We start from the raw sequence: 26,733 nt of genomic DNA on the forward strand, positions 1-26,733 counted from the left end.
ATCAAACCACTTCCAAACCTCCCACTGGGTGGAGAGCAGATGGCCCCACAGGCCACCCTCTCATTGGTCACATTGGTCAGGGAACTGAGGAGACTTCCCCTTTAGGCCAGGCCCAGGCTGGGGCTAACATTTGTATTATAACTTCATACAATGGTGGCTTAAAGTCCTGCTGCTGCCAGAGTCAGAAAGGCCAGAAGGTTCTATAAAGTTTTCACAACAGCAACTATTTCTCAATTCCTTGCAAGATATGTAGCTACCGCTTTTGCCACTGGGCAGCTTCTGCCTAGAGGCTGAGGAAGTGATCTGCCTAGGTGGCTAGAGCAGCTATAAAATATTTAACTTGAACATATAATTACATTACCATGATGTCTAATAGGATTTGGTGTCAAGCAGAAGTCCAACTTGGCCTCTGGCTCAAAGATATAGACCCAAGTTATTATGTTGAGTGTTACCTAGTAGATAAATAAGAAAGAAATACTGTTCAAATCATTGTGCTGCTGACCAACACGCATTATAATTATTGTAAAGAAAAATCCACCAGAGCCTGAGAATTTATCCATCTTGCTAATCAAGTTATTGTGTTATATCCTGATAGAAATAATTTAAGTACATAATTCACAGACGCCATCTTGGCAGCTCTTGCTAGAGAAAAGAATTGGGGTCCTGCGAAGTGATACTACTACATGCTCCCCAAATACATGGTTAGTGCTATTTTGGGAGAAGAGAGGCCAGTGCCGTGTCTAGCTAAATGTAAGAGGCCCAGAGGAAGACAGATCACAGTGAAGCTGCAGGTCTGGAAACAATTTATAAAAAGGGAATTTGAAAACACAGAAATCAGCAAGGAAGTAAGCAGTTCAGGCTCCACAGAAAGAGCCCAGCCTTAAGATTTGAGGCTGAACACACCAAAGGACATGAAACCAACCACAAACTGCTCTTTGTCATTTGATATTTAACAAGTGTTGACTGCACAGCTACTCTAGACAGAACCCTGTGCCAGTCACTGTGGCAGCACAGATAAGAGGGAGAATTGGAAATGGATCCTTCCTCTCAGTGAATTTGCAGTCTACTAGGGGAAAACAGCCATGCTCATACATAACTAAATTGCAAAGTAGACAGCAGTAGGTGATAAGTGAAAGATAGAAGTAAATTGCCATCAGGATTCAAATGAGAGCTCTGTCTTGCTAGGAAGAGCCAGGGGGACCTTCACAAAAGAGGTAATATTTAAACTGGGCCTTGGCCAGTGCAGTGGCTCACGCCTGTAATCCCAGCACTTTGGGAGGCTGAGGCAGGCAGATCACCTGAGGTAGGGAGTTTGAGACCAGCCTGACCAACATGGAAGAACCCCATCTCTACTAAAAATACAAAATTAACCGGGCATGGTGGCGCATGCCTGTATTCCCAGCTGCTCAGGAAGCTGAGGCAGGAGAATCACTTGAACCTGGGAGGCGGAGGTTGCAGTGAGCCAAGATTACGCGACTGCACTCTAGCCTAAGCAACAAGAGTGAGACTCCATCAAATAAATAAATAAATAAATAAATAAATAAATAAATAAATAGGCCTTGAAGGATGGATAGGACTTGGACAAGTGGATAAGGGGGAAAGGAGGATTTTCAGGTAAAGTTATGAGCAGTGGGCTCAGTCAGGGAGGCTGAAAAGGGAGTGTGGGTTCAGGTTGGGGGTGGGGAGTAATTTGGCAGCAGCACAAAGAGGGCATGAGGAAGACCTTGCTTGAAAAGGGCAATTGGATCCTTAAACTCCTGGTTCAGAAATCTGAGCTTTCTCCTCTCCAGTGTTTTCTAAAGTATAGTTCTCAAGATTATTTTAGATTAGACATAGACAGATTCTGTTTCAAAAATTATGTATTTATTTTAGTAAACTGGAAAAATATAGTTAGATATAGCAAATCATTATTTCATAGTGATATTGAATTTCTATGTTAAATAAAGTTAAGAAAATAAATGAATCAAAAAATGCTAAGTGAGTAATAGGACAGATGGTATGTGAATGTGGCAACGGCATAAAAGCAGTACCCAAATAAGTGACTTTTAGAAAACACTGCTCCAGGCCTGGGTGGCATATTCGGATGCCTAGAAACCAGGCAGGTGACATTAGTGCAGGAAGCTACAGAGACGGCCTGTGGCTGATCAAAGGGTCTGGGTTTGCCCTAAATGAGAAGAGATTATTCCCATGCTGGATCTTCCAATTTTAAAACTTTTTTTTATATTTAACAAGTGCTAAGTATCAAAATAGATATATTAAAGTGAACATGAAGATTTTTCTTTCATCTCGTTTTTAAAAAATTCTGGCAACTAATTCAAATTTTTGAAAACACTACGTAAACAGAAGTGTCCATGGGGCTCCTGTTTGTAATATCTACTCCAGATGATAAGGGACAGTGACCCTATGAAAGGCTGCCCCTTATCATCTGGAGTAGATATCACAAAGGGGCGGGCCTGGAAACAGAAGTCCGCTTAGAATGCTGATGCAGCAGTCCCGGCCACGAGTAACATAGCCTGGATATTTCCATTTTCCAAGTAAAGTCTAAGCCAACATACAGGTTTTTACCTGTAAGTATCTAGGTTATCTTTATATAGTTTTGTGCATTTTCGTACCTGACTGTGCTGACTTAAAAGGGAGGAGATGGGCTGGGCATGGTGGCTCACGCCTGTAATCCCAACACTTTGGGAGGCCAAGGAGGGTGGATCACCTAAGGTCAGGAGTTCAAGACCAGCCTGATCAACATGGTGAAACACCGTCTCTATTAAATACAAAAAAATTAGCCAGGTGTGGTGGCACATGCCTATAATCCCAGCTACTTGGGAGGCTGAGGCAGGAGAATCTTTTGAACTCTGGAGGCGGAGGTTGCAGTGAGCCAAGATTGTGTCATTGTACTCCAACCTAGGCAACAAGAGCAAAACTCCGTCTCAAAAAAAAAAAAAAAAAAAAAGGAGGAAGGGGGATTTGGTTTGGTTTTCCCTTTGGTTTGTAAGTAGTAGAGAGCTTGGTGACAAGCCTGGATAAGTGATTGGAGAATAATTAGCAGCTCCCCACACCCCACTTCCTCAGAACCTGTTTCTTTTCCTGCATTGTCTGTCATCACAGAATAATTCAACACAAAGTGATGCTCATTAGATGGAACTCTCTAGCCAGCAGCTGAGTTGAGTGTTTTACACTGATTTCTTAAGTAATTTGTCCCAGAGACAGACTTGACATGAAGTTGGCGTTATGATCAGCAGGTCACTGCGTGGGAGCGGCAAAAAGGATTATTCTGGATCTGGCTCTTACTCTCACTTGACCTCCATCTTGCCCAGAACTGCTTTGCATTTGAAAAGGCTGCCTATTCTTTAAGACCTATTCAAAACTACCTCCTGGAGGACCAAGCCCTCCTCTTTGGAACTGGTCCACAGGCTCTTTTGCATTCTTGGGTAGTTTAGATCTTTCTGCCCCCTCTGGCTTGTTTTTTACAGACTTGTGTGTAAGGTCTGTCTTTCTTCCAGACCAGTGGTTCTCAAAGTAGTACTCAGCCCAAGGATATCATCATCACCAGAGACCCTAACCCAGACCTATTAAATTGGAAACTCTGATGGGTAGGGCCCAGCAATCCATGTTCTAACAGGCTTTCAGATGATTGACACAGGATAAAGTTTGAAAATCACAGAGCTTATACAGGAGTAAAGTAATATTTCCTGAGTATCTTTTATGTACCAGGTGCATATATATGGTGGTTTTATTTTTCACAACTGTGTAAGGCAAATGGTTTTCTCATTTCACTGATGAGTAAACTGAGACTCAATACAGTGACTTCTCCAAATCCCACCCTCAGAAGTCACAGAGTTGGAATTCAGACCTAGATTGGTGTGACTCTAAAGGCTAAAGCCTTCCCAGTGCTCCTCAAGAATAAGGACTATGCTTTGGATCCTCCCTTCTGACAGCATTAACACAGGGGAGTCAATAGAGACTTGATCAAATCAATATTTTTGTCCAAGTATGATACAGTTGCAAGTGGCTGGAGCAGCATTTTGATTTTTGAATACCGGTAGGCATGTTTGAAAACCAGTTTCAGTTAACAAAGCCAAAATAGATACCAGTTGGAATGTACTGGCCCTGGCAGCATCTTCTGCGGTAGTCCTGACTCTATAATTGACTAATCTAGAGGCAAAAGGAATGGGATCAGCATGTGATATAGTTTAGATCTGTGTCCCCATCCAAATTTCATATGGAAATGTAATCCCCCGGTGGCTCATGCCTGTAATCTTAACACTTTGGGAGGCCAAGGGGGGGTGAATTGCCTGAGCTCAGGAGTTCGAGACCAGCCTGGGCAACACAGTGAAACCCCATCTCTACTAAAAATACAAAAAATTAGTCAGACTTGGCAGCATGCGCCCGTAGTCCCAGCTACTTGAGAGGCTGAGACAGGAGAATTGCTTGAACCCAGGAGGCGGAGGTTGCAGTGAGCGGAGATCACGCCACTGCATTATAGCCTGGGCAACAGAGCGAGACTCCATCTCAAAAAAAAAAAAAAAAGATTGAGAAAGAAATATAATCTCCAATGTAGGAGGTGATTAGATCATGGGAGCAGATTTCTGAAAAGGAAGTATGTACTATCCCCCTTGGTACTGTCCTCATGATAGTGAGTTCTCCCAAGATCTGGTCATTTAAAAACATGTAACGCCTACCTCCCCGCCTCGCTTTTATGCTCTTGCTCGATGTGATATGCCGTCTCCCACTTCGCCTTCCACCACGCCTCAAAGCTTCCAGTGGTCTCCCAGACGCAGATGCTGGTGTTATGCTTCCTGTACAGCCTGTAGAACCATGAGCCGTTTAAACCTGTTTTCTTATAAATTACCCAGTCTTGGGTATTTCTTTATAGCAACATGAGGACAGACTAATACAGCCTGTTTTTATTTTTTAACCGGATTGGCAGTTGTGGTATGGTAGAAGAATCCCTAAGTTAGGTAGGAGTAGAAATCCAGATTTTAATAGTGGCTCTGTCACTTATTAGCTGCATCAACTTAGGCAAGTATCTGGGCCTTCATGTTCTCATCTACAAAATGGGGGATAACACCTTCCCTTCCTACATACACAGCTATTGTAAGAATGAAATAAAACTGTATGTGGAAATACTTGAAAAACAAAAAGTTCTGCCCTTATCAGCTATCATCAAAGCCTCTAAGCTACGAGGTAGATCCTGGTGAGGTGCCAAGGTAAATTAGTTTTCTCCGTTGCAAGGGGCAAAACACACTCAGGCAATCTCAAGGAAAAGCTGCTGTGGCAGTGAAGTCGTTTCTAAAAGATTCCTATTGCTGGGGACGAAAATAGGCACCGAGAAGCTTCTAGGAATCCGGGCAGCTCAGGGGCCTTTCATTCATGCATTCTCCTCCTCCATGGGCTTCGCTGCTGGTCTTGCTGCAGTGTTCCCGCCTCTTTCCAGGCTTCGGCTGCATTCACAAGCCTTTTCTCCTCACTTAGGACTGCTTCCTCTTCACTTTGGTTCCTCCTTGGCCATAAGGACCTCACCTGCCCGTCTCTTCGTATCACTTCCTTTGGCTCCCGCTCCCTAATGCTAAGTTCCCTGGGTACATTTTAGTTCAACTACTAGAGAACAGGCTCTTATTGGCCCGGAACCTCTGCCCAGCGGGCTGTCACAGAGCGCCGTTCAGCCTGTGCCTGAGCTTGGCTTGGGTCAGGTGTTCATCCGGGTCCAATCAGCTGTGGGCAGTCGGAACGGGGCGGGGCGTTGTCTCTTCCACCTGGGCCGCCCCCGGGGACCGCCGAGGCTGGGGCATTGCGCTGGAGCAGCTGTGGTTAAGGGTGGAGGGAGGAGGAGGCATTTCCTGGGAGCACTTGCCTCTCCTCAGACGGGCCTCGTGCCCCTTGAAGAGCGCGGCACTTGGCTGTCTCCCCGGTACTTGGTGTGTGCCTCAGTGGTCTCTCTGGCACCTGCTCATGGGGCACCGCTGGGAGATGCAGCAGAACCAGAGCCCACAAGGGCGCACTGGCAGGCTAATCTCGGGCTGCTTGAGTCTCCTGTCAAGGGATGGATGATAATGCGATACTGTTATCTCAGGAACCGCAGGGAGGATTGAAAAGTTAAGGTAGCCCCTGAAATGAGCAAACGTCTCCCCCTCTACCCTCTGCCCGGCCACGAACATGACTTATTTTTCTTAATTTTAACTTACAGTTTGTATTGGTTGAAGTAATAAAATGTAAATCAGCCCTTAGTTCCTATTTATTGTCTATTGTTTTTCTTTTTTTGAAAAAAATTATTTTAAGTTTCAGGGTACATGTGCAGGATATGCAGGTTTGTTACATAGGTAAACGGGTGCCATAGTGGCTCGCTGCACCTATCAACCTGTCATCTAGATATTAAGCCTCACATGCATTAACTATTTATCCTGATACTCTCCCTCCACCCAACCCCCAACAGGCCCCAGTGTGTGTTGTTCACGTTCCTGTAACCATGTGTTCTCATGGAATATGATGATTCTTTTCTCAGCTTTTTCATCTGTATGTATCATTTTCTAAGCCCTGACAATTCGGGTTAATTCATTAGATCACAGGAGGTTAGACCTGACAATCACTTAAGCTGTCCTCTTCACTGGAACACTTCCTGAGCCAGAGTGGATTCTCAGTAAATATTTACTGAATAAGTTTGATAAATTTTGTAGATGAAAAGAAAGGCCCTGAGGAGGAAGGAATTTGACCATTGTCACTTAACAAGTGGATGGCAGGAGTAGGACTAGAACCCAAGTTTCTTGAGACAGTCCAAGCAAGTTCCTTTACACCATGACTCAGAGTCCTAAGATTTCAGGCTTGGAAGATGCCATACACTTCATCTTTAATACTCCCTGCAGTATCCCCACTCGTCATTAATTTGCTCTCTCCTTGAACACATCCAGCGACTGAAAATATATGACTTTTTAGATCACCTAGGTCATTCATTTTAGTCATTCAGCTAACAAACATTCATTACCTGCTTCTAGTCAAGGAGGATATTATTTGCCAGAGATCCAGAGATGAGTGACACATTTCCTGCCTTCAAGAAGTTTACAATATTTGGGCAGATACACATAAGCACAACGTAACCCAACATAGTAAGTATTCAGCTCTGACTCTTAGAAAGTAAGTTCATTCTTCTTTTGAACCAAGTCTATTTCCCAAGGACTATAGTCCTTATTCACTGGACCCAGGTCAACCTATTAGGGCCACAAAACAAAGTCCTTATTTCACCTAATTACCTTTCAGATATTTTTAAACAGATGTCATAACCCCCTTAGTAAGCTAAATTTTCAATTCCTTCAAGAATTCTTTATTTGAAATGTAGTTTCAAGTTCTTTTATCTTTCTGGTTGTTCTTCAATGTACATGTGAGTCATATCTCATCAGTGTCTTAAGTGTGACTCCCAGATGTGAACTGCTGAACTCCAAATATGGTCTGAGAGTACAATGTGAAATTGAACTTCCTATCACTGTTTATTCTAGGCATTATAATAAAAAAATAGAGGGAAAGGAAACAGTGTGTTTCTGGGCCACCAATCGCCTCTGGAACCTGATTTATTGTGGCACCCCCACTTCTCTGACCTCTTTCCTCTGTTTTCCCCTTGTATTCCTGCTTAGTTTATCAATATAATAAATACTATTGAGTTCTTGGTTTGTGTTTAGCACTCACAAGACTCTTCGGAGAACCAGACATAAAGCCTGTCTTGAAGGAGCTCACAGTCTTATTGGTAAAAGTTGGTTTGTCCCCAAAGAAATAATTAACAAACAACCGAGACTGAATATAATCAAGGAAACAATCTTTCTTCTAGACCCTTCCTTAGACCTGTTTTTTTTTTTTTTTAATACTTTAAGTTCTAGGGTACATGTACATAATGTGCAGGTTTGTTACCTGTGTATACCTGCGCCATGTTGGTGTGCTGCACCCATCAACTCATCAGCACCCATCAACTCGTCATTTACATCCGGTATAACTCCCAGTGCCATCCCTCCCCCCTCCCCCTTCCCCATAATAGGCCCCAGTGTATGATGTTCCCGTTCCCGAGTCCAAGTGATCTCATTGTTCAGTTCCCACCTATGAGTGAGAACATGCGGTGTTTGGTTTTCTGTTCTTGCGATAGTTTGCTGAGACTGATGGTTTCCAGCTGCATCCATGTCCCTACAAAGGACACAAACTCATCCTTTTTTATGGTTGCATAGTATTCCATGGTGTATATGTGCCACATTTTCTTAATCCATTCTGTCACTGATGGACATTTGGGTTGATTTCAAGTCTTTGCTGTTGTGAATAGTGCCACAATAAACATACGTGTGCATGTGTCTTTATAGCAGCATGATTTATAATCCTCTGGGTATATACCCAGTAATGGGATGGCTGGGTCATATGGTACTTCTAGTTCTAGATCCTTGAGGAATCGCCATACTGTTTTCCATAATGGTTGAACTAGTTTACAATCCCACCAAGAGTGTAAAAGTGTTCCTATTTCTCCACATCCTCTCCAGCACTTGTTGTTTCCTGACTTTTTAATGATTGCCATTCTAACTGGTGTGAGATGGTATCTCATTGTGGTTTTGATTTGCATTTCTCTGATGGCCAGTGATGACGAGCATTTTTTCATGTGCCTGTTGGCTGTATGCATGTCTTCTTTTGAGAAATGTCTGTTCATATCCCTTGCCCACTTTTTGATGGGGTTGTTTTTTTCTTGTAAATTTGTTTGAGTTCTTTGTAGGTTCTGGATATTAGCCCTTTGTCAGATGAGTAGATTGCAAAAATGTTCTCCCATTCTGTAGGTTGCCTATTCACTCTGATGGTAGTTTCTTTTGCTGTGCAGAAGCTCTTTAGTTTAATTAGATCCCATTTGTCAATTTTGGCTTTTGTTGCCGTTGCTTTTGGTGTTTTAGACATGAAGTCCTTGCCCATGCCTATGTCCTGAATGGTATTACCTAGGTTTTCTTCTAGGGTTTTTATGGTATTAGGTCTAACATTTAAGTCTCTAATCCGTCTTGAATTAATTTTCGTATAAGGAGGTTTTAATAGTGTTTGGTAGACTTCTGGATATGACTGAAAACAGATCTTCCAATTCAAATGTCGGCACAGAACTGGCTTCAAGCCCCGTCTGTCAAGGGCTTTGTCAAATTTTTGTCATTGCATTGACCTAGACTGTTGCAGACTGAAGGCCTTTGAATTCCATCATCTGCAAAGAAAACTGGAGCACCTATAGGGACCGACACCTCACAGGCCATGGAACAGCTTTCCAGCACCTGGCACCTGCCCAGTGCCAATCTAGAGTGCACTGGGAGAAAACTTCTTTTAGATGTTGGCATGAGCCTGCCTGTGTTTGTGCTTCTGGGAGACAAGTTTAATTTGCTTTCACAGTGCTTTCCCCCAGGAGAAAATTTACCCAAATGCCCTGCCTTCTTCACATTCAGAAGCATTGCGTGTTTGCTTTCCAGTTTTTACCATGGGGAGTTTCCATGTGTCTTGTGTGTGTATGTGTGTGTGTTCACCCCCCCGAAACCCACATTTCCTTGTTTGGATTCATTAGACCAAGTCAGCGTGTTGTTTTAATTCATAAACGGAAGGCATGTGTGACCCTTCCTTAAAACCAAAATACCAGCTCTGCCAGGTCCTGGCCCAACCTCTTTACATGCACAGCATCACCCTGTTTGGTCTTCAAAATAACTCTCTGAGATGTGTATTACCATTGACCCCATTTCACAGATGAGGAAACTAATGTATAGAGATGGCTTGTCCAAAGGCACCTAGCTGGAAAGGGTTCCAGAGCTCATACTTTGGTCCAGGCCAAATGCTGCAAACTTTGGCTGCATATAGGACAGGTTCACCTACCAGATTTTCCCCTATCAGCTGTGTGACCATGAGAAGGTGACTTCATCTCCCATTCTCTATCTGAGACTGTAAAATGATGACATAAGTACCTAGGTCTCATAATTCTTATAAAGATTAAGTTAGAATATATGATATGCTTTTCAAAGTTCCATTTGAGGGAATGAGAGGATCTCTCTTGGACTCTTCCTTCAACCTTGAGTTGTTGTGGAATTAAATCCCAGCTATGCTATCTAGTTTGTTTCCATTTCTTCATTTTGGTTGCTAATAATAAATCCAATCTTTCTATTTCAGGAACAAAGGGAATGTAATAGGTGTAACCTAAAGTATAAATGTCTCCAGGGAAGCCAGGAGGAGTCAGAAGGTAGATCTCTGGCAGTGGGTAAACCTTGGTACTTCAACCAGGTGTTCCCAAAGAGTTCCTGACAACCACTTTTACGATTTAAGCAGACAACAAAAACAGAAGGAGATATTAGTAGTGAATGCAGGTTTCTATCAGCCTGGACATATCACAAGGGAACAAAACATACAGGAGCTTCTGGGAGGGAGGGAAAAGTGTGGGGTGAGCAGAAAGGAGAGAATGAGAATGTCGAGTGGGCCTTGACCTCGTTCACAAAACTGGTTCCTTCTGTCTTTGATGCTGGAGTCCAGCACCTAGCTTGCATGTCCACAGAGGTTTGCCTACTCAGAGCAAGGCAAGAGGCAGGTATGCCCATGCTGTGGTGAGCTGACAGAGGAGAAAAGCTGCCTTTCCTTTTCTGGTATTACTGCCCCTGTGAGACAGTTAAGGAGGCAATTGGGCTGTCCAGGTAGTTCTCCTAACAGGATTTTCTTCTGTGGTCTCTCCTTGTTTCCTACGAAATGAGGCCTCAGGATTTTAGAAAGGAAAACCAGAAGGATGCAAATGAGGGCAGACTTTCCTCGACATCAACCCTGGACTCAGGAGAACTTAGTTATCAGCTGTGATCATCTTTCACCTTGACATAGCAGCGCTAATGACTTGTTTCTGAAAACAAATCAGGAATAGTGAACAGTCAAAACGGGCACCGCAGTGGGTTCCCTGAGGCCTCTGTGGGTTCCTGACTCCCATGTCTCCACTGGCAAGCAGCACTGTTGTCTTTTCTTCCTTCTTCAGTTGCCCCTTTGTATTTCAAGCAAGATCTTGTTCAACATCCAAAGAACACTCCCACTCACAACACATGTCCAGAGAATGAGCTAAGGAAACACTTAAACTCTGCATTCCAATACAGATGAAAGGAAAAACAAGTTGCTGAAAGTCAAATTTTTTACCAGGGCCCACTGCTGTGATAGAAAAACAAGCTGGGGGAAAGGCCCCTGTTTTCCAACATGCCATATACCCAATTATGAAAATCAGTTATTCATAGGCTGCTGAATTTTTAATTTGGATCCAAGAAGATCTAAAGGCACACCTTCTGCTAAATGAAGGCAGCTACATTGTGAACATGAGCAAAGCCGGAGAGACTGTGGGAGAAGAAACTCAACAAACACTGATTGGGAACATCCACAGTAGTTACGCATTAAAGTTCACACTTTTCCCAAGCCAAAGAATGTAACTTCTGCCCTAGATTGTAGCACAGACACACCTGGTCAGTGGAGACTCATTATTTGTGGGATCCTAACTGAACCTCAAGTTGTTGAAATCTCTCCAAGTGGAAGATAAATATATACATAAACATTTTATCAAAAGAAAACATTCTCTGTATATTTCCTTTCCATTTCCTTGTTGCTATCTTAAAATTATTTCATGTCTCCTAAAACTTCTGCCTTCTCACACAAGTAGCCTGGGGCAAGTTTTGTAGCAAACAGGCTTCTATGCTGTCAGGTTTAGCAACCAACACTACACTCAGTCACAGAAAATATGCTTTCCTCCCTTTCTCACTATGAAGTCTTTTTAGCAGATGATAAACAGGATGTATCTCACAGACTCCGGAAATCAGAATCTAACAAAGTATATAACACTTATCTGTAGTTGATCCTGTTAAAAATGCAGCTTGTATTTATAGTTATTTTATTAGGAGATATACTTTATACCATTGGGTCTGAGAAGGATTGAACCATAGAAATTTAGATCTGGGAGGGATTTCTGAGCTCATCTAGTGGAATTCTTTCAGGGGTAGAAACAAATATTTATTGAGTCCCTCCTCTGAATTGAATACCAGGGAAAATACATAAATGAATAAACTCAATTTCTATCCTCAAGGAGTTCACAGTCAACAATGAAGCCTATATGGTATTTTAATAAGGGTGAGGGGAAAAGAGTTCTGGAAGTAACTTAGCCTGTTTAAGATGTCCAGGCCTTTCCAAGGAGGTGGCATTTGAACTAGATTTGACAGAAGGAGTAGAAGTTGCCAAGCAGGAACATATGGGAGGAGCAAGTGCAATAATGAGAAAACAGGTACAGAAAGGTCATGTGGCATGGCCAAGAGTTCACAACCACTCAGTAGCAGGACAAGACCTGGAAACCAGGCCGTCTGCCTTTCTGTTCTGTACTCCTTCTGCAGCCCTGCAGGCAGGACTGTCTCTCCGATTGTACAATTAGCCCAGTAGCTTAAAGTGGAAATTATCTCGCCTTAGACTACTCAAAATTTTCATTTTTTAAAAGAATATTCAAAATGAAACTTCCTAAATGGTTCTTTCTAAAAACAGTGTTTAGGAATCCACTACTGACTTGAAGGTCTTGGGAACATGGATTCTTCCAAGTAAAGCCAATGGAGAATAGAGATCTCAGGTCCCCAGCCTAAGCCTTGCTCTACCGGGACCCAGACCATTTTGCCCTGAAATGAGGTCACATGTTGGATTAGACCTTCTTATTCTTAACTCTGTGTTAATATAAAACACTGCTTGTGTTACCAGAGACAACACTGAGTGAGTGGAATTGCCCACTCACAAAAGGAGCCACACATTTGGACCATTTTTCCAAACTTTAAAAATAGTGGAAGACCTTGAAGAAGGACATTTCTTGAAAATGCACCATACTATAAATGCTGCCGCCTCCACCTATATATCACCAAGCCATTTTTCAAGCCCACACTCTCTGAGAAGCCTTCCCTCTGCTAATTTTGCCCCATTCCAGCTGCCACTGTACTACCCTTAAGTGCTATGCTGCATTTAAGTTTTGATGCCCTTGTCTAGATGCCTTTTCTCCACACTTGATCTCTTAATTAATTATAGACTCAGAATTTTAGAACAGGAAGCAGTTGCAGGGAATCATCTCCACCATTGCCTTCATTTCACGTATCAGGAAGGTGAGGCCCAGAGAGGGGAAGGAAGTTGCTTTAGGTCACAGATCATGGTACTAAAAGAGTAGACCCCAAAACGAGGTTTTCTTACCTCCAGGCAGAACTTTTTCTATGCCTCATTCAACAGTTGACTTATTATTTTGTTCTCCCAATTAAGCTGCAAATTTCCTATAGGCAAGCCTTGTATCTAATGTAGTAACATTTCATTTAACAGAGGCCTAGATCTTGGCTTCATGACTTATAGTTGTGAGCTAAGACAACAGACTGAATCCTTAACTCTGCCTGCCTAACTGACCTTTTCCTTTACTTTCAAATCTGACTCTACTGGTTCCCTCTGAGACCTTGGGCAAGTCACTGCCCTTCCTCTGGGTCTCAGTTTCCTTCTCTACCGAATGAGATCATTGGGCTGGATGTCTCTAGGATCCCTCCAAACTCTGAAAGTCATAGAATTCTCTATCCTACAAATAGATCCTTTGCTGCCTTCAGGATGGGCTTCACTGTCCCACTGTTTCATCCAGTGAACCCATAGCTAGAGTCACCTCAAAAGTAGAGGCAGGGAAGTTCCCATGGGGGGTACCCCAAACTATCCCAAGATAGGACTGGTTGGGATTGCAAAGAAAGAAGCACTAAAAGCCAGGTTGATCAGTCCAAAGTGTTTATTAGGGGAACTTACAGAGTGCTGTAGCAATTCTCGTGCAGACAGCAAGAGAAAGGGATGTTCTACCTAGGTATCTCCACAGCAAGGTGCCCAGGGTATGGAGTTTGTATGGGGATTTAAGGAGTTTGGCTCAAGGCCAGGGCTAGTTTCTTTACTGTTTTGGGAAACAACCTAAACATCTTTTTCAGTACCTGAGAATGTTCAAGGCTTCAGCGTGGACTCCAGCCTGCAGAAGAGTTGCAAATGGCTGTGTCGGTCACAGAGCAGTCAAGGCCTGCGTTTCTCGATCAGGACACAAAAATTAGGGGATCCCATACCATAGATATGCCTTGTTCATTTCCCTGGATTCTGCTGTGGAATAAGTTCCTTCAAGACCCAGATAGCATAGTGTCCTGCAGCAAGGCCAGGTGTGGAGCCCGAAGCCTCGGGTTCTAGTCTTTGCAGTGTTACCTCTTTGATAAAGTATCTGTGGCCTTTCACAGGTCACTTCATTTCTCTCAGCCACCTGTTTTTGTTGTTGTTGTTGTTGTTGTTGTTGTTGTTTTAAGTAAAATAGGAATAACAATATGTGCTTGTCAGGTTTGGTGACAGTGAAATAAGATAAATTTTGTGGAAATACATGGCACGAAGAAGGCATTCAGCACGTAGTTGCTTCTGTGCTTCATTCCACACCCAACATTATTGAGAAATGAGCTGTTCCAAATAAACATGCATTCCAGATAATAGTTTTACCAACAGGAGCTACAAAATAGTGCCTGACTTTTGATTAAAATCTTTCTGAAATTGATTCCATATTTTCTTGACCTGTCACACAGAGCATGTACCAAATGTAGGAGGAGTTAGAGAAAGGAACATCTCTGCAAAAGGGGGGCATGACAGACAGCGTGTCTGGGGCTGTAAGTAATGCAGAGGGAGTAGGAAAGAAACCTTTTTTTTTTTTTTTTTTTTTTTTTTGAGACACAGTCTCACTATATTGCCCAGTCTGGGGTGTAATAGCACAATCTCGGCTCACTGCAACCTCCGCCTCCCAGGTTCAAGTGATTCTGCCACCTCATCCTCCTGAGTAGCTGGGATTACAGATATATGCCACCATGCCAGGCTAATTTTTGTATTTTTAGTAGAGATGGGGATTCACCATGTTGGCCAGGCTGCTCTCGAATTCCTGACCTCAAGTAATCCACCTGCCTCAGCCTCCCAAAGTGCTAGGATTACAGGCATGAGCCACTATACCCAGCCAAAGAAGAAAATTTCTTTGCCTCTGGAAAGAGCTTGGATTTTTTTCATCTCAGCAAATGGGGAGCCCTTGAAGTGTTTTAAGAAGGAGAGTGATAGAATAAGATTTGTTTCAAAGAAATCACTTAGGCCGCTGGGTGGTGAACACATCAGGGTGAGCAGCAAGGGGAAGGCTGAAAGGCCTGCCTCAGGCTGGTGTAGTGGCTGCAGTGAGAGACGGTGGGGGATCTACATGGATATATGAAAAGTCAGAGGTAGGAAAAGACAGATTTGTAAATGCTCAGTAGCTTTATGTAAAAACAAAGTAACGGAATATCAGTCCATTCTGAGAAAAGCATAAAATACAAAAAGTATAAAGAAGACTGTAAGAATCACCCAATAACACACCATCCAGACAAAACCACTGTTCACAGGTTAAACTGTTTTCTCTCAGTGTTTTTAGCTGAAGAATCTCTAATGTGTTTGGAGATACAAATTTGATTTATAAAAATTTGGTTCAGGCAGAGATTTTCCAGAACTTCTGATAATGTCAATTGAGCTGTGCTTCCATAAGAGTAAAAGTAACATAATTTTAACTCCATTCATTCCTTTCAGTGACGGGGCCACAATAGCTCAAATATGTGGGACTTGGTTAACCTAAGGCTTGATTCCTGGGCTCTGTATTTGGGTAAGGAAATTTGTTTTCAACTCTTCTTCTCTTTTCTCCTCCCAGAGTCGGTGGATAACTGCCCCAGCAACTGCTATGGCAATGGTGACTGTATCTCTGGGACCTGCCACTGCTTCCTGGGTTTCCTGGGCCCCGACTGCGGCAGAGGTGAGAACTCTGCATTGGAGCTCTGGATTTCTGCTTCCCAGACCCCTCAGGCAGCTCACTTCTACTTCTCAGAGCAAGTGTAGAATCCAGCCCACCTTCTGATGCCCACGAGAAGAGTTTCTAAGGGCCATTCTCCAGAAGCCCTTGGAGGGAGGTGTGCAGGCAGAGCCATAACCTTGTCATCCACTGTTATCCATATGTGGATGATTGGGGAGGTCAGGAAAGGAGGGTGAATTCACTGTGGGGTGGTCACAGTGAAGTTGGTGTCTGTTGCTGGGGCAGGTGCAGTGGCAGTGGGGGTTCTTTTAAAAGTTGATTTCCTCTTACAGGAATGATCATCCCTGGCCATGCATCTTTGAAGTTTATCTTCATGCTAGTGTGATGTCTCTCTGGCCTATAAATGAGGAGTCTGAGGACTGCTCCGTTGCTACCTTCTGACAGCGCAGGCAGAATCGGCCAAGACCCCAAGGGGAGGGACTGAGAAGGCCAGGCCACTTTTTTCTACACAGGACCCTAATGGTGCCTGATATTTAGACACAGTCAGTGCCCATGATAAACATTGTGGAGATAATCTAAAAGGCTGCCCACGATCTATCCCGTACTTATGGCCATCATTTCTGTCCTGGAATAATTAACAAGGAAAATGTCAAGGAGATTTGCAATCCTGAGAATTTGGCACTCTCCTGGGAAACTAACATGGCCCCTTCTTTTGTTTTTTACCTTTTCCCTTATTCAGTAGCCATTTGCGTCGTGTCTTTTTAGGGATTGGTGCTGTGCTAGGCAAGACCCAGTCCTGGGAGCTCTGAGTCTGGTCTCAGAGACAGACAAGTAAATAGACAACTGCAAAGCAGTACAATAATAAGAGAAATACACTATAACACAGTTAAATGCAGGGAGCTTCTATCAGAGTAGAAGGGAGGAGCAGTCTGAGAGTAGAAGGGATGATTTCAGGGAATTCTTCCCAAATGAGGGTGACACTACACCTGGGCCCTGAGGCTTGAGAAATTGTTCGTAAGTAGAAGGCAGAGATGGTTTTCCAGGCTGCGTGAACTACACCCTGCAAGTACTATGCCATGAGAGTCTGTTTATTCTTCCTAATGTGAGATAGACTCAGTTTGAGGCAGCAAAGCTAGCAGCCCCAAAGAAACACAGTGATTACCTGCTGAGTGGTTTAAAAAGGAAAGAAGCCAGGTGGGGGCCAGGGAAACGTGGTACAGAGAGAGATGAGTCATTCCTTCTGACAAGAATTACCGTCTCGTCCCGTATGCACTTAAAGTTAAGAGTCATGTGTAAAAAAGCCTTACTGGATCTTGATAAGACTGGTAAGTACTTATAGCACAATGCAGTATAATTTATTTTTATATAGTATCCTTCGTAGAGAAGATCACAAAACCCTTTACGCTAAGAGGCAGAATGAAAAGATAATACTTTAAAGAGCCAAGTTGGGCTCTGCTCTCCTCTTAAGGGGACAGTGGTGTATGGGGCTGGAGTGGAGGCCTGAAAGGCAAGGGAAGCTGAGATTTGCTGGGTTAAAGAGGACAGTAAGTGGCGCTGCAGATGAAGTGTGGGGAAGTGCAAATGGAGTGTTATTAGAGGAGAGCGCTGGAGGAGGGATTCAGGGCAGGCAGGAGGCCCAGCCACTGGTTTTTCCAGTAAGATGGAGGAACAGACTGAGGCTTCCTGTCTGAGGTTCCCGGCAGCCACTGTACCCCATCAGCAATATGAAGGGGATGGGGTTAAGTGAATACCTACCCTGCCAGGCCCTGCACTGTGCACCATCACCTACAAATCTAGATGTATTTAAAATGGAAAGAAATAAAGCAAGAGAAGACAGATGGGAACACATGGGTGTTTGTGGCAACATAATTGAGGCTACTGGTCAAGCCAGGCAGGACAAGAGGAGGAAGGGACAAAGGCAGTTGGGGTGTGCTGGACATTGATTCATGCCACACTTCCGGTGCTGTCTCCCCAGCTTCCTGCCCCGTGCTCTGTAGCGGAAATGGCCAGTACATGAAGGGCAGATGCCTGTGCCACAGTGGCTGGAAAGGCGCCGAGTGTGATGTGCCCACCAACCAGTGTATTGATGTGGCCTGCAGCAACCATGGCACCTGCATCATGGGCACCTGCATCTGCAATCCTGGCTACAAGGGCGAGAGCTGTGAGGAAGGTAAGACTTGCAGTTGGCAGCTCCGGCCAACTGAAATAGAGGCTGGCACATAGTGCCAAGAGGGTGATCAGGGAGCAAGGGAAGCCTCCTGAGCCATTCTGTGACCCCATCTCCCCAAGCCAGGAGCCCACCCACCAAGCGACAATAACTAATCTAAAGGAAGAAGTCAAACACATCAGAGTCCTGGTCAGTGAAGGGGAGAAATGTCATGTGTCGAGCACTTACCATATACAAGGCTGTGCTAGAAGCCTCGTGTCATGTAATTCAAACCTTAATTAGGGAGGAGTAGTCATCTCTACTTTATAGTTGGGGATTCTGAGACTCAGAGGGTTGAATAACTTGCCCAAGGACACATGGCTAGTAGATGGCAGAGCTGGGTTTGAGCCCAGTCGTTCTGGCTTCGTAGTCCAAGTTCTTTTCACTCCCCTCTAGGCTCATCTGCTCATTTTTAATCTCCATTTCTGAAGTGTGATTCTATTATAGGCCTCCAAACTCTGCCCTCTTTCACCACACTCGTGTGTGTGTGTGTGTGTGTGTGTGTGTGTGTTCATGTGTATGGCTCTGCAGGGCCCATGAGCATGCCTCTCTCCTTTATAAAATAAATATATGGTTGTGTAGATTGAGGCTAGAAAAGTGAACTGTTGATTTAACATTAACATCTGTTCTTTACTAGAAAATCCAACCAGGTGAAATAAATGAAAATTTCTATTTCACAAATGAAGAAACTGAGGCCCAGGGAAGGGCAATGACTTGCCCAGGGTCATAGAACTGACTAATGGCAGAATTGGGATTCAGCCCAGGTCTCACTTCAAATCCAGGACTCTTCCTTCTTGACTGCATGGTGTTTCCAGCTGAGAGAAAGAGCCTTATTCGCAAGCAATGTAAAGTAGCTGTTAAAAGTGCACACTCTGGAATCAGATATAGGTTTGCATCCTGGCCCTGCCACTAACTAGCCTCAGTTCCCTTGTCTATAAAATGGGAATGCCTTCCTCTGAGGGCCATTGTGAGGATTGAATTAAATGACCCATGTAAAGCACTTAGCTCAGTGTCTGACACATAGTAAACGCTCCATAAATGTGAGCTCTTATGTTATTAGTATTATTCTGGGGACAGTTGAAGCACATTTCCTGTTTCGCCCCAGTCACTTCATCCAAGGTCTTTTGAAATGGTTGGAATTTCCCGTTTGAAACGGATGGATGACGCTGTGCGCCTGTCATTACCTCCCATTCTCTGCCATCTAGCACCCTGGCACCTTCCCCAGTGGGTGGAAGAGGCTCCAAGGAGAGCTGATCTTCTAAACCATTTACTGCTTAACAGAGAGCCCCTCCCAGGCATCATTTGCTCTAAAAATAAAACAGAATGTTAACAGGCCCATTTTCAAAGAGTGGGGAACAAGAAGAGATTAGTGTCTGAAAAGCATCGCCTCTCTGAGACAAGCTGTATATAAACCTCAAGCGTGGCTGGAAGTCCTGATTCAGACCTGTTAACTTTGATGGGGATTACTTTGGGCTGTCTGACAGAAAAGGAACGCCAACCCCTGGAACAAAGGAACTGGGCCTTCTTAGCCAGAGAATGGTGACCTTCATCTGCTGTCCCTTTTTATTTGAGTCACTTGAGGTGAAGACCCTGAGAAGGAAAGAGAAATAAAGAGGAGATTCCTCTTGAAACTGTGAGCTGCCTCCAATCCCACCCATGTTGTGTGGGCCAGGAGAAGGCAGTTGTCCTTTCCCAGATGATCTGGCGTCGCGCAGCGCCCCAGAGCTGCAGCGTTATTTATAAGAGAGAAAAAAAATGTTTGGGAACTTTGATTTACATTATCTGTTTGAAAAGAAATGTTCTCACCCCTGCTTTCTTTTCTGAGGAGGGCCATCTGGTACTGATTCCCATTATTATTTCTGTTTCTCTGGTGAAGCTTCACTGCGTTGTCCTTGTGTTTATAACGGGGTTTTCTCGGGGCCTTTGTCCCCGACCATTCTCTTTCCCTCCTCCGTCTGCTCTGTGCTACGGGTTTCACTGTGTTTATAAAACATCAGCTAACAAGCTCACTTTTTTTCTCCCCATTCCTTCTTCTGAAGTTTATTGCCCCATACTTTTTAAAGCTTGAACGGAGCCAGTAGGACACTGGGAAGGAGTTGGGGGAGGAGCAGAAAAGAAAAAACCTAGACCTTTCACAGTGAAAAGTGAGACCCTATGTTTTTGGTCCTGCAGAGCGTCTAATAGCTTGTGTGGTCACTGAAGCGTGGCATGTTTTGGGGGAAAGGCCTGTGTCTGCAGCCTGGTCATGCAGGCCTCATCATTTGTTAATGGGCTATGCTTCTGCCAGAAATTTTGTCTTGAATGGTAAGCTCTGCAAGGAGAAAAAAACAACTGTTTGGCACATGTCTAAGTGGAAACTAAGTTAGGCTGTCTTCCAGACAAAGGCCAGTTTACCTCCCTAACCACTGCTCGTACTCCTTCATCACAGCTCCCTTCCACCCCAAGCTGGCCGCTTCTCCCCACTTTGCACACAGCTCCTTGGGAAATCACTGTTGTTCCTGAAGTTGTCCCAGTGTGATGGGAAGAAGTCAACTTTAATCACCACCCCAGAGGCTCCAGAATGCAAAGGCAGAGGCAGAGTCTACCTACCACCTCTTTGGCAGAGCATGATTGTGGCATAGATACTGGCCCTGTAGGATCAGTAGAGCACAGGGACGACGTCTACCCAGCCCCAGCAGGAACCTCCACTGATTCAGCCTGATTTCCGGGAGCTGCTGTCCCTCCTGAGATGCAGTCTTCCTTAAAACTTCCCTCCCGCTCCACAATCACTTGGCCCAGTTGACCTTCAGAAGCACAGATTAATTGTCTGGAGGTAGCCTCTCATCAGTTCCTTCTGATCTTTGTTCTCTGCCTGGACCATCTGCTGGGAGTGTAGGATTCACTTTGCTGATTCCTGGGTCTTTCCTGAGACTCATTACATCTAAGGAAGCACAGGCCTGTGCCACCCAGAGCCTCTTGCTGAACTTGGCACCCTCCCAGCCTGCTTGCTAATGATGGAAATTTATAGGTTCGACCTCAAGCGTGCCCTGGGATTCTCAGAGACAGTTTCAACCCAAAGTTGAGGTTCAGGCACTTACAGAAAAGGAAATACCTTTATTGGCCTCAGGATAGGAATTGCTGAGTTGTTTCCTGTCAAATTGGAAAGCTCTCTGGGTCTAGGGGATTGTCATAGAAGCCTAATGGGCCAGAATAATCCTTCTGAGGTTCCAAGATCTGAGGCAGGTCATGAGAATTTATTGCTATTATTACATTTATTATTTTTAATTATCAGGAATTCCAACAGGTCATGCTCTAACCATTTTTGAATGCAGTCCAGAGACTGCAGGAGAAGAGATTATTTGCCTTCATTTGACCTCATTAATCCTCCACATTGCTCTATTTCTTTTCTTGTTTTGATTTCTATTTTTAAGACATTTTTTGTGTTTATATAAGTATATATGCATGCATGTATTTCTGAACCAGTAAGATTGTAAGGGGAAATGGCAAGAGGCCTAACCAGGAAAGGGTGATTCAAATTTAAATTCTTCCATTTGCCATACTACTGTGTGATCTTGGGCAAGTTATTTAACCTCTCTGTGCTTTCTGTTTCCTCATCTATCAAATGAACATAATAAAAGTAGCTACCTCATACTTACATTGTTAGGATTAAATGAGATAATGTCTATAAAATGCTTAATAGCAAAATATGGCACAGAAGAGGGAATAAATTAATGCTAATTGTTATTGTGATCATTACTGTGTTATTACCAAATAATCACTCCTGAACCCTGATCATCTTATTTATCATTTAGGTTATTAGGTTGAACACCTTTAAGACCCTAAAGAGCAAAATAACTTTCTTAATAAGCTAGTTCTCAAAATAAATGTTCCCAGAATATTGCCACTTATAAAGTTTTTGCCCATTTGTATCTGTGACTCTTATATACTCAGCCTGGGTTTCCCAGTCTTTTATGTAAAAATCAAATATACTGGGTTATAAAATATAATTAATAAATACATTTAAAGGATGTCTGAATTATAAATGAGCTCTGACCACAGTTTGCCCCAAGCTATGCTACTGAATGTCCTGATAGGATGAGAAGATAACTTCTTTGCAAAAGTTTATACAGTCCTTTGAAATCATAACGTCATTTGCTCCTCGTAGCAATCTGAGAAGTCAGTAGTCAGTATCTTTACCATACCTGCTTTATAGATGGGAAGCACAGAGCAGTTATGTAATTGGACCATGGACCTAGAACCAGTACATTTTGTCCCTTGACCCTTGAACCTAGGTCCTCAGAGGCCAAATGGAGAGCTTTTTCTTCTGCAGCTTAGGGCTCCCTCGTGAGTTCCTATTAGGAGGGGCCTGACCATACTCATCACAGTGCCATCAGCACCCTTTCTCCAACAGCTACATGTTGCCCCTTCTCCCTAGGATACCACCGTCCCCTCACAATTACAAAATGAATAGAATCCCTACCTCCCTAAAGAGAAAGACAGACCTGACAACTTTTTGGTAGTGAAAAAACATGAATCGACCTCCTTTACCAATCCTGTCGTCTCTCTGCCACCTATTGCACTTTCCATATGAACTGGAGCCACTTCAGTTAATTCTCAGTACTCTTCTCCTTTTCCGTGCAGTGCTTTGCAGAAGATCAGAGGTCTCTGTTAATGTTGTTGTAGCCCCGTAACTAAAGCTTTGATTAGGGAAAGTCAACCCCTGATAGAAATATTGGCCTCAAGATCAGACAGAGCTTCAGATTCTTCTCTGGATGTGGAGTAATTGGAACCCTTGTGCACTGCTGGTGGGAATGTAAAATGGTAGAACCACTATGGAAAACAGCGTGATGGTTCCTCAAAAAATCAAAAATAGAATTTACCATATGATCCAGCAATTTCATTTCTGGGCATATACTCAAATGAATTGAAAGCAGAGTCCCAAAGAGATATTTGTACACCCGTGTTCATAGCAACCTATTTATAATAGCCAAAAGGTGGAAGCAACCTGAATTTCTATTGACATATGAATGGACAAACAAAATGAGGTATGAACATATAATGGAATATTATTCAGCCTTAAAAAGGAAGGAAGTTCTGGCCATACCACAACATGAGTGAACCTTGAGGGCATTATGCCAAGTGAAATAAGCCATCACAAAAAGATGAATACTGGATGATTCCACTTACATTAAGTACCTAGGGTAGTTAAATTCATAGAGATAGAAAATAGAATGGTGGTTGTCGAGGGCTGAGGGAAGGGGGAAATGGGAAGTTGTTTAATGGGTGCAGAGTTTCAGTTTTGCGAGATAAAAAGAGTTCTGGAGACAGTGGTGATGGTTGCCCTCTAGTATCCACGTCCTTAACACCACTGACGTGTACACTTAACAGTGGCTAAGGTGGTAAATTTTAAGTTATGTGTATTTTACCACAGTTTTAGAAATCAGGAAAAGAATTCCTCTCTGGCAGAGTTTAGCTGTGTGATCTGGCATAAATTATTTACCTCTCAGAGCCTCAGTTTTCTCATCTGTATCTCACTGGGTTACTGAGATAACTGAATCTGATAGTGTATATAAAGTGCTTAGAGTGTAAGCACAGAGCAGATAACCCACAATGTATCTCTCTTTTCCCTCTTTCTCTGTTGGTCTCTTAAGACCACTTTGACCCTGGGCCCTGGGAGCACTAAAGGGCTGCCTGGCTGTGAGCCACCACTATGTGACTCACCTATCACATGAGGAGAAGCTGCGCAAAGTCAGCACATATTGAAGTATTTGCCCTCAAGAAAGTGAAGTTTTTTATTATCGTTTTGCTTGTTTGTTTTTTAGAGACAGAGTCTTGTTCCACTGCCCAGGCTGGAGTGCAGTGGCACAATCATAGCTCATTGCAGCCTTGACCTCCTGGGCTCAAGCAATCTTCCTGCCTCGGTCTCCCAAGTTGCTGGGACTACAGGCATGTGCCACCATGTCTAGCTAATTTTTTTTTTTTTTTTTTTTTTGTAAAGACAGGATCTCACTGTGTTGCCCAGGCTGGTCTCAAACCCCTGGCCTCAAGCAATCCTCCCACCCCAGCCTCCCAAAGTGCTGGATTACAGGTGTGAGTCACCATACCTGGCCAGGAAAGTGAAGTTCATATCAATCTCAAGAATTCGGGGAAGATGATAAAATCTAATGGAATTAAATTTCAAAATTAATTCTCATTTAAATTAAGGAAATCTATTTTAGTATCATGCTCACATAAATAAGCCCACGTTATGAAGTGATAATAAAAGTTTGTTCTATGAAGATTTATTAAACACCTCCTGTATGCTAGGTACCGTTCTAGGAGGTAGAGATTCAGAAGTGAATGAAACAGAGTCTAGTAGACATAAAGTACTATGCTAATGCTTGAGGCACGTTTCTTACTGTGTCCTCCCCACAAATGAAGAGATAGGGATTTCTACCTGGGTGGAGTTGAGAAGCCAGGTCTGCTATTTGCCACAGTACTGCTCTCACCTTACTAAGGGGCCTCTGCATCCTTCTACCAGAATGTGTGAAGCCCCTTGGTCACAAAGCTAAGTAGTTTGCTTAAAGAAGCCTCACCTTTGCTGGTCAGATGCTTACCTATGTTCTCCTTCCTCCATCTCACAGTGGACTGCATGGACCCCACATGTTCAGGCCGGGGTGTCTGCGTGAGAGGTGAATGCCACTGCTCTGTGGGATGGGGAGGCACCAACTGCGAGACCCCCAGGGCCACATGCTTGGACCAATGTTCAGGTCACGGAACCTTCCTCCCGGACACCGGGCTTTGCAGCTGTGACCCAAGCTGGACTGGACATGACTGTTCTATCGGTAAATGCAGGGGGATGAAGGGTGGGTGGAGGAGGAGTGGGGGTTGAGAGGAATGAGGGGTGGGGTGGGGAGGCTGGGGAGAAGAAGCATGGGTAGAGGCAGGGGATTTCCACAGTGACATGGTCACCATTCAGTCCTGATCAGGGACGTAACTGTTCCCAATCACGTAGCAATGCATTCCCCATGCCTCTGAGTGCTATTCTTCTTTCTCTGAATTCTAGCCTTCAACACCTCTACTCTTAAAGAGAGGATTCAAAAATTACATCCTTACATCATTCCTTCCATAGTAGTGGCCCTGAGATTCCAAACTACCCCTTAACAATGGAACTTATAATTATAGATGTGTTTCACTGAAATCTCATCTCATGCTAAGACATTATCCCTGGAGGCAAGGCCATAGGGAAAGTGTTCCTAGGTAAGCTCTGTCGGGGTGGGCTTTATAGGATGCATGTCCCAGCCATCAAACCCTTTGGTTTCACCCATTTCTCAGAATGAAGTCCAAACTCAGTGTAGTGTTTAGGGTTCTTTGGGATCTGGCCCCCACCTGCCCTTCTAGCCAAATGCTCTGTTAGTCGCCAAGCTCCGTGAGGGTAGCAAACATGCCTTGTTCACCTTCGGAGCCCCAGGACTCAGCATGGCCTGACCCACAGCACCTGCTCAATAAATAGCGATGAATGAACGCATGAACACATGATTGACTGTGTTCTTGATTGTGGCATTTGGTTCATCACAGGGTTTGTACATATAAGGTACAAAGGATAATTATGTCGGCACCCTTCTGTTTGAAAACACTATGATTTACAGGTTCTTTCAATGTGAGGATTACATGGGAACATACATGAGTCACCTAGCACAGTACTGGTGTATAGCGGGTTATGGTCACATCTAATCTCTCATTCAATCTGCGCAAAAACCCTACAAGAAAGGTGTCAGTTATCAATGTTTTACCAATTTACATAATACTTTAACCAGTGAATACTTACTGAGCACCTACAGTATACCAGGTACTCTTCCAGTCAGAGAGGATGAAGAGACCAAAGAGTCCCTGCCTTTGTAGAGTGTGCATTCTGGGCAAGGGGAGGGGAACAACAGCAACAAAATGAAGAGAAGTAAACTGAGAAAGAAACTAAAGCTTGGAAAAATTTTAAGTGATCCTGCCCAGGGACAAAAAGCTAAAAAGTGATAGCATCTCCAGTTATGCTTTTTTACTCAAAATCATTTTCCTCTGCACTCCACGCTGTTTAAACAAAGTGAGGCTCAGATTAGCTCATTATGTTGTGTATTAACAGTTCTGGCTGTGACCAAGAAAGATGGTTGAGACCTTTGGCAGAAATGAGATCCATGCAGCATTCATGCCTTTGGGATACTTTGAATTACCTTTCCCTGTTGAATAGAGAATTGATGTTCAATGCACAATCTAAATTGGACTTTTATCCTTGTTTGCAAAGCTCGTGGAAAGACATGATTGTAAGCACAGATGTGCAGGGTCTTAGGAATAATTCTTTTTATATAGCTCTGTTTATAGCGATATAGTAAATGGTCCTCTTAAAGCTATGCCGGCTTGCATTGTTGGTTATGTGGCCACAAAGCTAATTTATGATAGGTATATAACTGCGTCTTGCACTGTTAATCCCTGATGAAACCCCACAGCATCTGAGGAGGTAGATATAACTTTGGATGAGATTACTAAGTATTCTTTAGTTAGCTCGGTAAACAGAAACAACAGAACTATTAGAAGGGACTTTGAATAGAATTATGAGATCTCCTTTTCCTCAGTCCTGGCTATACCACTCCCCATAACTGGTATCAAACACATATGTGTCCTTATGTGCAAAGGCAAGAGAGAACCATGTGATGAGGAAAGTCCCTGAGTCAGACAGATCTGGGTTCAAATCTTGGCCCTGCTACTTACTAATTATAAT

At 43.6% G+C, this 26,733-nt stretch overlaps 1 protein-coding gene across 12 annotated transcripts in view; it reads left to right on the forward strand.

Annotated features, from left to right (window-relative positions):
- Positions 1–26,733, forward strand: part of TENM4 (teneurin transmembrane protein 4) — a 788,706-nt gene that overhangs the window by 616,473 nt on the left and 145,500 nt on the right. For all 12 annotated transcript variants that reach the window (XM_017949239.3, XM_017949237.3, XM_017949235.3 and 9 more), the window contains 3 exons: positions 15,704–15,805; positions 17,778–17,972; positions 24,611–24,811. In XM_017949239.3, coding sequence (XP_017804728.1) covers positions 15,704–15,805; positions 17,778–17,972; positions 24,611–24,811 — 498 coding nt within the window. The remainder of the gene's footprint in view (positions 1–15,703; positions 15,806–17,777; positions 17,973–24,610; positions 24,812–26,733) is intronic.

Source organism: Papio anubis, chromosome 12 (assembly GCF_008728515.1).
Source record: "Papio anubis isolate 15944 chromosome 12, Panubis1.0, whole genome shotgun sequence".
In the NCBI taxonomy this organism is placed as follows: Eukaryota; Metazoa; Chordata; class Mammalia; order Primates; family Cercopithecidae; genus Papio; species Papio anubis.